The 13,255-nt window shown below is 45.3% G+C and overlaps 1 protein-coding gene across 6 annotated transcripts in view; it reads right to left on the bottom strand.

Annotated features, from left to right (window-relative positions):
* DGKI (diacylglycerol kinase iota) overlaps positions 1-10,680 on the bottom strand; it is a 217,091-nt gene extending 206,411 nt beyond the window's left edge. For 2 of the 6 annotated variants that reach the window (XR_011809784.1, XM_038168188.2), the window contains exon 1: positions 9,980-10,680. Coding sequence is in view for 1 of the 6 variants with exons in the window: in XM_038168188.2 (XP_038024116.2) it covers positions 9,980-10,389 (410 nt within the window). In the remaining 5 variants the exon portion in view is untranslated. The remainder of the gene's footprint in view (positions 1-9,979) is intronic. The other 4 variants (XM_038168195.2, XM_027445394.3, XM_027445238.3 and 1 more) reach the window with 3 other exon arrangements.
* Between the last annotated feature and the right edge of the window lie 2,575 nt (positions 10,681-13,255).

Below are 13,255 nucleotides of genomic sequence, written 5' to 3'. Positions count from 1 at the left end.
GTTGGAGCAAGCTGAATAATTTAATCCTAACCTTGTAGAACATGAAGCACGGTGTCTATGTAGCTGTGTGTTCTTTGTTCAGTGTACTTGCACCACACAGATACATAAACCCACACAAAGCACCAGCGTATTGGCAGGAATCAGAAAAAAAGCCAGAAGCATGCTGCAAGGCTGAAGACAGGGCAGCAAAGGCAAGCTACAGAACGCAAAGGGAGAAAGAGCAGCTCACAAAAACTAAAGAAATCCAGGAATTCAATTTCAGCAAGACCTGGCCAGGGACAACACAAGTACAATGAGAAATGACCTGCTTCAAAGCAAAATGTACTGCTCTGCAGAAGTGACAGTTGCTACTGTTGGCTACCTGCAGAGGTAAAATGAAGAATCGCTTAAGTTGCTCTCGGCTAATGGAAGGCCACCTGCAACCAAACATGCCGGCTGCATCGCTACAGCTGCTAATTCCTTCTTCGATGTCTTTTTAAATTAGGCTGAAACCTGGAGGTGACTGCAGCACCAGCAGCTAAGGATCCTATGAGCACAAGCAGCTGGCAACACACTGGTACTGGATATCCCTGAAGGCAACAGCATCAAAGGCATTTTTCTTTTGTTTCCTATCTAGACAGGTTTTTAACATGAGTCTCAGTGTCTCGACTTACAACTAACCTCAAAACTCATAATGAAACTTTATTCACATCACTGGCATTTCACTTGTTCCACAGGAGAGTCCATTGCCCTCTAGGGCATCATCTTGAAACCATAACTCAGGCTAACATCAGCAATTAATACCCAAGGACCTAGCCTTGCATGCACCTACACATGGCATTTCATTGCCTTCAGAGAACCTGCAGGATGCGGCGCTCCAGTTGGAATGAAACTCGATGTGTTTTCACAACAAAAGGATGTCCTCCTGGGATCATTCACTAATTGGATAAAAGCATAAGAACTACCCCATTACCATCCCTAGAGGAAACTCATTAGCAACCTAATGAAATAAAGTGATGACAGGAAGGTATTTTCTCATCATCTTTTAATGCTAACAGGCTTCAAAGCCATTTCACTTCCTCACCCTCTCCTATGGTGCCCAGAAACCCCACGGCACCTCTCAGGGCATCACAGACAGTCCCCTCTCCTGCATATTACACAGCATCAGGGAGCAGTTTCAGAGCACAGAGGGATTCTAAGTTGTCCAACTCATCATCTTTGATGAATCTGTGCAATTGAAGCTTAATCCCTGCCCCACTTGGAAAATGATCCCCAGTGGGTCAAGTTTCCCAATGAGTCATACAGCTTAGAAGGCATATAATCTGCCTATTAGGGGGTTCACTGTTTGTTTTTAAGGAAAGTCAAGCTCAGAAACATTAGAAAGAAATTACAAATATGAAACAAGCACTGCATAAGCACAAGATTTTTTTTTTTAATAGGTGTTTATATTAAATGAGAATTTCATTTTCTCCTCCTGTAAACAGTGTCAGGTCATACTCCCAGACACTTGTGTATTGTAGATCTAAAGTATGTTTGGTTAGGACTGTACATATTAAACACATTTAGTAATGGAAAGGGAAAAATGAAGAATTTTTAATCCATCTGAAGAAGATAAAACAAGGCAAGACAGGGTATTCACCTACTCCTTTCCCACTATATGCACCTACACCTCTCATACCCAGACAAACAACGCCCTCCAAGTCCATGAACATTCAAAGAGAGGCCACATCTTTCCACCAGGGGCTCTTACATACTGTCAAACAACCGAAGCCATCAATATTATTCATCTCTGCAGTGGATCTATAGCCTAGCTGAGGCTATAGGGTAGCCAGCGGCACCGTTCCCTGATCCCAGTGAGTAAACTCATTGCTCACGGCATATTCCTCACTGGCAGCCAGAGAAAGTAACATCCTCCAGCTACTCGTACCCCATGTTTACCCACAAAGATATGCAGGAGGAGCAATGATGCAGAAAGTTAGTGTATGCCTCAATTAGACACCTCTATTCTCTGTAAATATGTGGCCATTTGTCTACGACAATGGGGATTAGTGTAATGTACTATGGAGGGCCAATGATCTGGAAAACCTTCTAGGAAGAACTGGGAACTGCTACCCCTCAAAGTGCAGACACACCAGATGATGAAAAGCAGTTTCCTATCGTGAACTGTAGTTTTTACAGAGAGATAAGCTTTCAAACAGCTGTTAATCAGAAGGGGAGCCTGGCAGTGCCATTCAGAACTGCACTTGAAGGGAAATCCAGGACTGAAAGGTTCAGGACCTCATTACCAAAACTTTTTCTAGAAAGAAAAAAAGCTTCAATCCACCATGTTTCCTCAAAAACACAGTACAGAAAGGATGGGAGAAGTATCAAGCTCAGCCCCAAAGCATCGACAGACCAAGCCCTACACCTACTTACTTTGCCAAGAGTGCTGTAATTGGTGACCATTAGAACAAATAAACTCTTCACCACCACCACCACCACCCCCAGTCCTTATCTGCATTTAAGCAGAGACATTTTATTGCATTAGTTGGAGGTGCTAGGAAATTCAGGACAACCAGTTAGTGCCCTGTGGCAGCCTCGGGCTAGTGTAGCTCTTTAAAAATGAACTGTCCCACTTGCTCCATGCGCAATAATTCAGAGGCAAAACCTGGGAATATGGTACTTGCTAAGAAGATCCAATCACAGTATTCATGCACAGATGTCCTCTACTGCTTCCCCAGATTTCAGGTTTTCTCTGAATTTTGCAGTTTTAATCCTTCCTCCTTCCCCTAGAAGAGCAGCTTGCTGTCAGAGCTAGAGGGTTGAGGACTGGTTCCCAGTTTAGCACCGACTCCACATGCCACCTTGAATACATGTAGGTCACTATATTCCTTTGTCTCAGCTTTCCCCACCCATAAGTGGTAACACCTGCCTAACAAAGGTAGTGCAGAATTTGACTATTTGCAAATCCACTTTGAAAAACACTGTACAATGGACAAGTAGTAGATTTTCCACTTCAGGTAAGGATCTGACCAACAAACCAGATTTTTTTCATGTTAAAAAGCAAAGCATTGTTCCTTGACACTATGCTGTCTCCTACTCCATTCCCAGTTCTCATCTACAGACAGGGAGACTAAGGTCTTTTATAATTGAGACAATTCTAGTGAAATTTAAGGTGAAATACTCCACTTCTCTTCCTAACGACAGTCATCCCAAGCCCAGTGTTATCCTCAGAGAGATATTCAGGCACAGTCTGGATAGGGAAAGCTGTGCAAGATCATGGCCAACCTGTGGCACGTGACAGCCAGCACACACTAGATGAGGTGGTGTGGGTGTGAGGGCTGCACATATCTTAATCTTGATCAATGAATTCATTTAATAAGCAAAATGCAGATGGCACATTTCCAGGGAGGTTAGGGGAAGGCTTTATGAGTTGACTGGGTTTCTATCATCTTCCTTGCTGGCAGCATCAGATGGGTTGCACATGCATCAGGGATGGCCTTACCAGAAGCTCAGCACAGGAGAGCTGAGGGACTGCCACTACATGGGCCCCAGGGCAGCAACTGTACCCACAAGCCAACACATCTACACAAAGAGAAGCAGGAAAGAGAAATAGAAAGAATAGTATAAACTGAAATGAGAGCTGAAACCAGAGAGACCTGGGGGCTTTAGATATGGCTACAGCTCTTTCAGACAGACCCAAGGCCTTAACCATGAGCAAACACCTTATTATTTTATGTTCATAAATACCTATTACCTCCACAGAAAGACACTTAAATAAAGGGAGAAAAACTGCACACAGTACACTGAATTAGTAATGTAACAGCAACCCTTCAGCTTATGTTCCTGCACATAGTCTCAGAGCAGACAAAAAGAGAAGTCTCGGCCCACGCAAAATTATTTACTAGAAAGTACAGGTGATATTCCCACATAAACACAACCTGTAAAGCACACAGTGGAGTCCTCCATGTCCCTGTCCTGTCACACACCTTCCTTTGCCCTAAGGTTATGCACCGTGACATCATCTTACCCACATAGCCAGCAAATACCCAGCACTAGCCCACATGGAGACGCCTATGGACACATACAAGCTTCTCCCAGTGTACTCTTACACCTTTTTTCATACACACCACATCCCACAAAAGTGCATAACTGAGTTAACACGTCTCTTCCACTTACAAAGGATTAATAAAACTTAAGGTTTGGGAGTGTCGGGGAGAGAGAAAGGAGCTCCAGCTTTCTGCATCCATTTTACTCCAAGGTGAGGCTCCTCATAGTCAGTTCTGAAACTAAAAGTGACCACAACACTGCAAGTGTCCCTTACCCAATTTCTCCCCTCCTTCTTTAATATCTGGAGAATCCTTCAGCCGATTGCCAGTGTCTCATGTCCAGGCTGTGAAGCACAAGAGCAAAGAAGAGTAGTGCATGTATGCATCACCTCCCCGATATCCCATCTATGTTGCCAAGTTGGCCAAATGAAAATCTGCCAAAAGCCTGGAGAAGCTTCAGTCAAATCATCTAGTCAGCCCCATGACTAGCCCTGGTAAGATCTGCCTACCTGCTCATTTCTTCCCAAGGAATGGCTAGAACAATGGTGCCTTTCCACCTCATCGAACTTGCGTGGCAGCTGATTCAGCATTTATTACCTGATAACATTTTCCATCTGCAGGAGTCCCAGGGCAATCTGAGCCTACAGGTCTGTGCCAGTGCTACACAACAGCTTTGTCATGCACTCGTAGAGGCTCCCCATTTCAAATCCCTTGTTTTTTTTTCTACTTGTGAGCACATATGTAATGCCACTGCAGCACACATGCAGCTTTACTCAGAATTATCATTCACGGTGTGTCTTTTGCAAAGTACTGCTAACTTCATATAAAAAGGGAGAATGGAAGAGGCATGTTCTGAGTTCAAAAAACGAGTTCTGTAACTTTGTGTGACCTCAAGACATTAATGGCCAGCCTTGCAGCCATCTATCTAAGTCAGTAGGGAATCTTAAAGGTAAACCTGTTTTTCCCATGGTATTAGTCTTTGTTTCTGAACTATCCTAGCCTTTCTCTGCATTTGTTCCAGCACAACACAGGGCTTCCATTTCTTTCCTCAAAGCTTTATACATGAAAGCCAGCATTACAAAGGTTCCTTCATGTACCTAAAAGTAAGAAGTGGTGTCCTTTGGGAGAAAATGATGAAGTGGGGATGGGTGTTTTGGGTGACAAAGTAAATTGAGTCACTGTTGTGCGAGTGGGTGGTACCAACCCTGTACAGTGCATACCCGAAACTCTAACAAAAGAACGGCGTAAGCAGATCTTACAAGATTAGGCCAGAGAGCGAGCATTATTTTCTTGACATTTGATAGAAGATAAAAATACGTCCATCATCTTCATGCAGAACAACCTTGCTAATTTATAGAAATAGGACATATCAAGATGCAAGGAAACCTGAATATAAGAAATAAACAAAAATCAAAAGATCAGCAGTTTGTGTTGGATGTTTTCATTTTTACAAATGTCAGTCAGCTTTAATTATTTATAACGCTTCACAGTACACTAGTAAATGCTGTCATATTTCATAAAATAATTAAGTTTTAGTAATAGGAGACACCTCTACCATCCTGTCTCTATTTAACATTTGTTGAGATGTGATGCGAGTCCTATGATCATCATCACATCTGTAAATAAACGAAGCAAAGCCCAAGGATGTTTCCTGTCCTTAAGTTTCTATTTTGGTCCAAGGATTCATCAGTAGTCCCAGGTACTCGTGTTCTCTGTCTCATCCAAACACATCAGCAGTGATGAGGCCTGTTGAATTGGGGAACTTCCCAGGATTTCTCAGCCATGACTTTTCCCCTGCAAATGCAGGAACAAAACCCACTCTGATTATCATTCTGCCCCCTTTTTGCCAGAACTACCAGCCACATATTGCTGATGGTGCGGGCAGAGAGGTCAGCTTGGTTCTTGGCGTGTTTGCAGACCTACCCACTTAACACGGGAAGGCACCAAGCAACTTTTCATGCCTGGTCAGAGAAGCACCAGGTGTGGAAGCTCAACCCACCCATTTCAAACAGAGACACCTCTGAGCGGATCTGGGCTCTAACGGGCATGGCAAGATAAGAAAACCACCACCTCTGGCCACTTCCATTACTAAAAGTGAAACTCAGCATCTCCAGCTCAGGCGAGCCACCTGAGCCAAACAAGCACACCACCAGCCTGCTGCCTACCAGCAGTGGCCATTCCAAGGGTCTCCTAACAGCCCCAGTTTTGGGGAATCCAAGCCACATACAAGCAAGAATCCTAAAGTCTGCCATGCACAACATCAGGCAGCATTCCTCTACTTCGTCGAAGTGAAATTACGTTGCTCTAGACAAAGTATCCCCTAGTGACAAACGGTTGCCAAACGCCACTTGAGCTCTCACAAGAGGGCCATTAAAACTTCAGACTTACTTCTTTTTTTTCTTCCCAAGGCCACTAACCAAGATTAGATTCCTTGGATTTCTAGATAATAATTACTAAGAAATTAAAAACCGTTTGCATTATTGATGGTTTGAGTTAGTTTTCTGCTTAGGTTTTGTTGTTGTTGCCGCTGTCTGCGTTTTGGATGTTTTACCATTTCTTTAAGCTTAAACAATTAAAATAACATGATTATTTTTCAGATGAATTTGCAAACACCTGCAGGAAATCTGCAGGGTGGAGCTTTATTGCCCAGGCTTTCTGTAGCAATAGCCTTTTATTGCACAAATATTCTTATTGAGCTTATCTTTAGTAATAGCTTAATTTATTGTAATTTCAAAAATTATTTGGAGGAAAGTTCATTTGTACCTTAGCTAAAAGAGACCGTAGAGTTCTTCACAGCACCCCACAGTGACAAAAATAACAATAAAAATTTAAAGGAAAGAAAATTTTGCCTATTGCTCATGTCACAACACCGAGTACATATCAGCCAGACCTAGCAATAGAGGAGGTAAATACAACTCCAAGAACCAGTCAATCTGCTGAGAGCATTTCTCTTTAGCAGGGATATATATTTGATTCATTTTTTCCCCCCTTCTCTCCAGTTGCCAATTTCTTTGCAGTGAATTTGAGTTCTATCAGTTTATGAGAAAAACATATTTTTCACTCTGAGTCCGTGGTTCAGATTTGTAAGCAGGAAAGCCAGAGTCTTTAAGATGCTTAATTCCAGATCTGTAGGGTAAAAAATAGCCCTAGAAATGGCTGTTTATCTGCTGGCATTCTGAAGTTCACATGCAGCTCCTACATAGTCTGTCCTCATTTAAGTGCATGAGGATGAAAACTCAGAGAAATGGTCGTCTTTTTCATTCGGATGGCACAGGGACCAGCTCTGCAAGACGCCCCTCACCAAGGAGGGGACACCCTGGGTTTCAGACTGTCTCCCTGCTCCCTACCCAGCCCCACAACAGGACAAGCAGTACCCTCCAGCTGTGGGCTGAGCTGCGGCAGCACCGCTGCTCACGGCGTGGTGTATCGGGAAGGGCAGGCACCCTGTCTGCAAATTAAGATCCGCTTAAGTAATGTGTGTTGGCAACACATAGACACGCACACAAACAGGCACGCTTTAAAGCCATTAACTCACGCACAAGCACAGATAAGTGGCGTATCCCCACTGCGTATGTATACATAATTATATCACATTACTGGAAAGAAAACAGCAAGCAGACATCTATTCTTAAAGGAATTAAGAGTGTTTGGTGCGGGGAAAAAAGCTTTGGGAGCATGGGATGTAAGGTGCTATGTGATGGCTGGGAACACAGCGAGGTCAATGGGGCTTGGGAGCTCCCTATGCAACATACCTGTAGGATTTACAGGAACTTTTTCCTTTAAATCAGAAAAACTTATGGCATGATACAGGGGGGGTACAAGCCTAATACATGTATTTGGCCACACAAATCCATTACATATTTGCCACAGCCATTTCTGTATTGTAAGCCACCGGCTATGCCCGTGCAAAATGTTGTTTTCTGAATCCTGTTGCTCAGATTTTTGTACACTTCTGGAGGCATCAACATGTTATGCATATGCAATAAAAACTATGTCATTAGTTAAATAGTTATGTATTACAATAAAATTCTTGCTGTTTAGCAACAAAAATAAGGAAAAAAAAGGATAATACTTTCAGCTAAATTCAGGTAAATCATGTTTGCATGATAGGGAGTGATTAACATAGAACTGGTATGGGAAATGTGTTTTTTCCCCAACTTTCTTTTTTTTCCCCCTTGTAGCAATACCTTGACCTCTCTTTCAGCCACGTATTTCATTTCTTCAGTTGTCAACAACAGAATTGTTACGTGCATTTGCAGATATCTGTATTATTTAAAACAAGTTCTAATTATGTTTTTTGTTGTTGTTTTTTCTGCTCATATAAATAAAGATATATGGGTGTTAGTCAATGTAACATATGTATGGAGAATCTTATATGAGCTGTTTGAAAGGCAGTGCAAAGCCGTGAATAACTTCCATTATACTAGTGGATAAGGGAGCCCAAGTACCACCAATATAAACAGATTTAAAAATATATATAGTCATTTACATTTACAAATGTATTTCAACACCATAATTTACAGGGATAATGGTAGCAATCTGGGGAGGCTGGGGGTTGCAGGGTGTGGAGAGCTCAGCAGAGGTCCTTTATGAAAGTATTCCGTTCTTCTATCTACTCCGATCATTCCCGTGGATAAATGAGCGCACACACATAATTTGTAGAAAATCAGTTCCAAAGGAAAAAGTGTGGAAATCTAAGGATACAAAGAAAAAGTACTTTCTTGTACGTAGTCTAAGTCAAACTGCATGAGTAATGTGCATCAAGAGGCACTTAGGAAAAGACTTTCTTATCTAAAGGTTCAGGAATTGTCATACACCTGCCTAGCTGGAGGAGGAGAAAAGCAGGAGGAAGAAGAAATAAACCCTGCATTTCTCCTACTAGCGTTTATTATAAAACCCTTACAAATATACACCATGCAGAAAACCTGAATACCCATGGCTGTAGCACACTTCTGGATAGCCTAGAGAGCAGGGTACTACAGATTTTAATATCCCCCACCTCTCCTCAGAAGGGGAAGATGTCCAAACTAACAAAATAAAAATGAAAACGTACAGCCTGAGTAGAAGCATCTCCAAAAACATGTGCTACAAACCCCATGACTTCTCTGCCAAGATGATACCCGTTAGCAAGCCTGCCTCGTTAACCATTACTTCAGTAGCCCACCTGCAGAATCTGCTTTTACCAGCAATAGGCAACATGCTGCTAAGCAGCACGAGGTAGAAAAACTAGCAGGATAGAGGTGCAAAAGTACCAAGAGGTTACTGGTGTAACGTAACGCCCTTTAGGTGTTCGGTAAGTTTCTCCTTTTCATATCACTCACCTTACTGAATCCTGGATCACCCTTACGAGGAGGTCTCCCTGCATAGATGCTTATATAAAACTTCAGCTCCGAAGAGTGTTTAATTACATCATTCTTAAGCCCTACCACATGCAGGGACTCAAACCATTACTAAGCTATCTCAGATTTAAGCTGACAGCATGAAAAAAAAAAAGTAACTCTGTGTCAGAGGAGATTCTTCTCTTGCCTACCTAAGCCTAGAAGCCCTCTTTCGCTGCAGAGAGGGAACGAGGAGCAGCTCGGTGCTTCCTATCCTCTCGGCTAAGAGCGCTCATCCCTAGCACGCTCCAGCTCCGGTAGCTGATGGCGTGCTGCCTCTGCAGCCAGAATTAGGTAAGACCGAAGAACTTTTTTTGCATCAAGCATCTCAGACGGCGGTGCCTGGCTGTCAGCAGCTGCTGACCGCGAGCAGATCGCCGGCGGTAGGAGCAGAGCGGCCAAACCCCCCCCCCGCCCACATCCCCACACAGGTGCGTTCCCAGGAGGAAGGAGCCGGTGTGCTCAGCACGGCGGGCACGGGATGGAGGCAGAGCGGCAAAAACGGCAGGACCTTGGTTATGAAAGCAGCGCCCTGCCCGTGCTCCGGCACACCGCCGGCACGGGGGGCAGCAGGGCACGGGGACCGGCACCCACCTGTAGGACACCTGCTTCCTGAAGGTGAGGCTCCGCAGCTTCTCCTCCAGCGACTCCTCGCCCAGCCCCGGCTCCTCCGGGACCCCCGCGGCTCCCACCGCTTCCCCGCCGCCCTCGGCCCCCCGGCAGCCGCCCGCCGCCCCCGGCTCCTCGCCGCCGGCCGCGGCGGGGGGGTTCATTGCGGCGGGGGGCCGCGAAGGAGGACGAGGAGGAGGAAAAGGAGGAGGAAGAGGAGGGTGGGGGGGGGGCGGCCGGGGGGCGGCGGGCGGCGGCTGCAGGCGCTGGGGCGCGGCGGGGGCCGGGGGGGCGCCGGCGCTGCCGGGGCCCCGGGGCGCGCTGCGAGCCGCGGCGGCTGCAAATGGCAGCGCGGGCGCGCAGCATCCATCGGCGGCCGCACCGCAGCGGGGCATTGTGGGAAACTCCCGGCCGCGGCACGCCCCCCCCCGGCACGCCCCCGCCGCCCGCCGCCAATCCGAGCGCGGGGACCCGCGGGAGGGACGCGCCCCGACACGCCCGGACCCCCCCCCCCGCGGGACGGGGACCGGGAGCGCGGCGGCCGCTTTGGGGGGGGGGCTTTATAATTAAAAAATTGGTTTGTTTTGTTTTATTTTATTTTATTTTATTTTATTTTATTTTATTTTATTTTATTCCACTTTATTTTCTTTTTCCTTTTCCTTTCTCTTCCTTTTTCTTTTCTTTTTCCTTTTTTTTCCTTTTTTATTTTCCTTTTTTCTTTTCATATTTTCTTTTCCTTTTTTTCTTTTCCTTTTTTCTTCTCTTTCATTTTATTTTTCTTCATTTTCTTGTTCTTCATTATTTTCTTTTTCTATTTTCATTTTTCTTCTTTTTTTCTTTTTTTTTCCTTTTTCTTCCCTTTTCTTCTTTTTCTTTTTCCTTTTTTTTCTTTTCCCTTTTTCTTTCCCTTTTTTCTTTCCCTTTTTTATTTTCCTTTTTTCTTTTCCTTTTTTTTCTTCTCTTTCATTTTCTTTTTCTTCATTTTCTTTTTCCTCATTAATTTCTTTTTCTTCATTATTTTCTTTTTCTTCTTTTTTTTTTTTTTTTTTTTTTCTGGGAATCTGCCTTTACATGCTCACAGCCCAAACAGCCAGCCCCACAGAGCAGGGTACTGTTTCCATCACAAACCTCACAGTGTCTCATAGTAAAATGACTTGACCTCCCACCACGTTGGCCCCATAGCCCACTGGGGGAAATGAAGAAAAACTTTGGAGGTGGGTCCTGTTTAAGCACATGAGCTAGCATTGGGAATGAGACTAAAAAGAATGGAAAAGATCAAGGTCTGGGGCTATACAAAAATTGTAGCACAAATTATGCTTTAAGTGCTTTATCTTCTGCATCCAAAACCCATCCAAGGCAAAGCGATGGAAAGAATGGAAAACTGAAAGAATAAATAAATAAATAAAAGAGGAGAAAACTGAACATAACTGCTCTCCTGAGAAGGCAAGCCCTACAGGAAAAGATTTCATGCATTTTCATGAATTTCCATTCCCCTCCCTCTTTGTGATACCTTTGCACCAGCACAGCCCGTGACAAAGCCCAGAAGCACACAGGCAAGCAGCATTTACGTGCTGCCGTAGGCACCAGAGTTACACCAGATGTTGCAACACCTTGGGTGTAAGTGAGCCAGCATTAAGCCAGTCAGTTGGCTCTTTAAACCTGAGCTTTGCTCCTCCTCCAAGCCTATTTAAAGTTTCAGCTTATCCATACTTAGCACACATCATGTGTACATCGCTTGCTTCGACTTCAGTAATGACAGCCTCCCCGAGCTGTCCAACCAATGTTTTCCCATCCCCTGTTGGCAGGAGAGAAGGGTGATGAAAAGTATCTCTCTTTGCTACACTTTGAGCATTTTAAAAGTTTAGGCAACCTTCAAAATGATATTCCATCCATATGCACGAAGGATCTATGTGCACACGCGTCCTCCAATCTGTACGTACATTTCCTCCCGCAAACACCAGACTACTTTTAGTTACTAATGAAGCACATGGAAGAAAGCACAGTTAAACAATGTAAAACATGGCTTCGGAGAAGCACAACTAAAGCTGTTGTGCAGAGCTGTTAAATTAAGGTCCGGATCCTGCTCTCAGCTGCGTACAGAGATCTGCAGGCCAGCAGGAGCTCTGCTGGAAGCTCCCCTGCCTCTTCCACGGGACCTCAGAAAGCCTCCAGATGAACTTGCAGGGAAGCTAGCAGCCAGTAGTGCTAGTGAAAGCATCCACTTTAAGAGCATGTGGCCACCCTTTTCACAGAAAGAAGCTACAACATTTTGGGATGGAACCAGAGATCTTTTCGGACCTACCCCAAAATCCAGCTTCAGGGACACGGAGCATTGCAGTAAGCCCTGCTCCAGTCACTTAAAGTGCCTTTGAGCCTTTGGTGTTGTTGAGAGCCATATGTGCTGTTGCTCTGGAAAGATGCCAGTGGCTTGTGCAAAAACACTTTGGTTCCACGCGCATTTTGCACTCAGAGAGCAGAACAGCGTGCCCCATCTCACAGCCCTGCTCCTCTTAGCCCTCGCTCCATGGGAGAGCAGCTCCGTGGGCAGTGCCCCTGCAAACCGCTCCTGTTGCCCCCAGGCACTGGTGCAAAGCCCAAGAGCAAATGAGTTTCCAAACCCTCCTTCAGCCAGCATCCATACCAGTGAGCCACATGCTCCTGTCCCAGCAAAAAACATATTGTGGCTCCTGCTCATTGGTAGCGCCCGCTGTGTGCTGGGATTACCTGCTTTGCCTCCGACTGCTGCGATTTGCATGACTCATTTGCAAGGTGAAGTCATAAAGCAACTTCCTATACCTTTCACTGAATGTGAGCGATTGTGAGCGAACCCGAGGCTGGGGATTAAAGCCCTGCTCACACAGCCACACCTGCGGCACAGCTGGCCACCGTGGGGGTTTTAGGCAGGCAACGACTGCAAAAACTTCCTCAAATTCCCTCGTAGGTGTGCCTGCAGACCTACTGCTGCACCGGGGGGGGAAAGAGGAGCACAGAGATAGATTTCCAGCAGGTTTTGGCAATATCTGGGAGCGCTGTGCTGGCAAAAGCTTGAAGTCCCACAGCAGGTATCTCGTGCCTCGAGCTGGCTCAGTGGCGGGGCCCCCTGCTCATCGGGGGAGCTGGTGAGCTTTGGTGTGTAGCAGGCGCTTCTCCTGGGGGGACCTTACAGCAGGTGGATGGGGGAATGGAGCAGGAAATGCTGAGGAAGGAGGGAATTCAGCCTTTTGGAGTCAAGCCAGGAAAAGGAGGTTTATTCCGTCACTC

Source organism: Anas platyrhynchos, chromosome 1 (genome assembly GCF_047663525.1).
Source record: "Anas platyrhynchos isolate ZD024472 breed Pekin duck chromosome 1, IASCAAS_PekinDuck_T2T, whole genome shotgun sequence".
NCBI lineage: Eukaryota > Metazoa > Chordata > Aves > Anseriformes > Anatidae > Anas > Anas platyrhynchos.
This window is presented reverse-complemented; position numbering and strand designations above follow the sequence as displayed.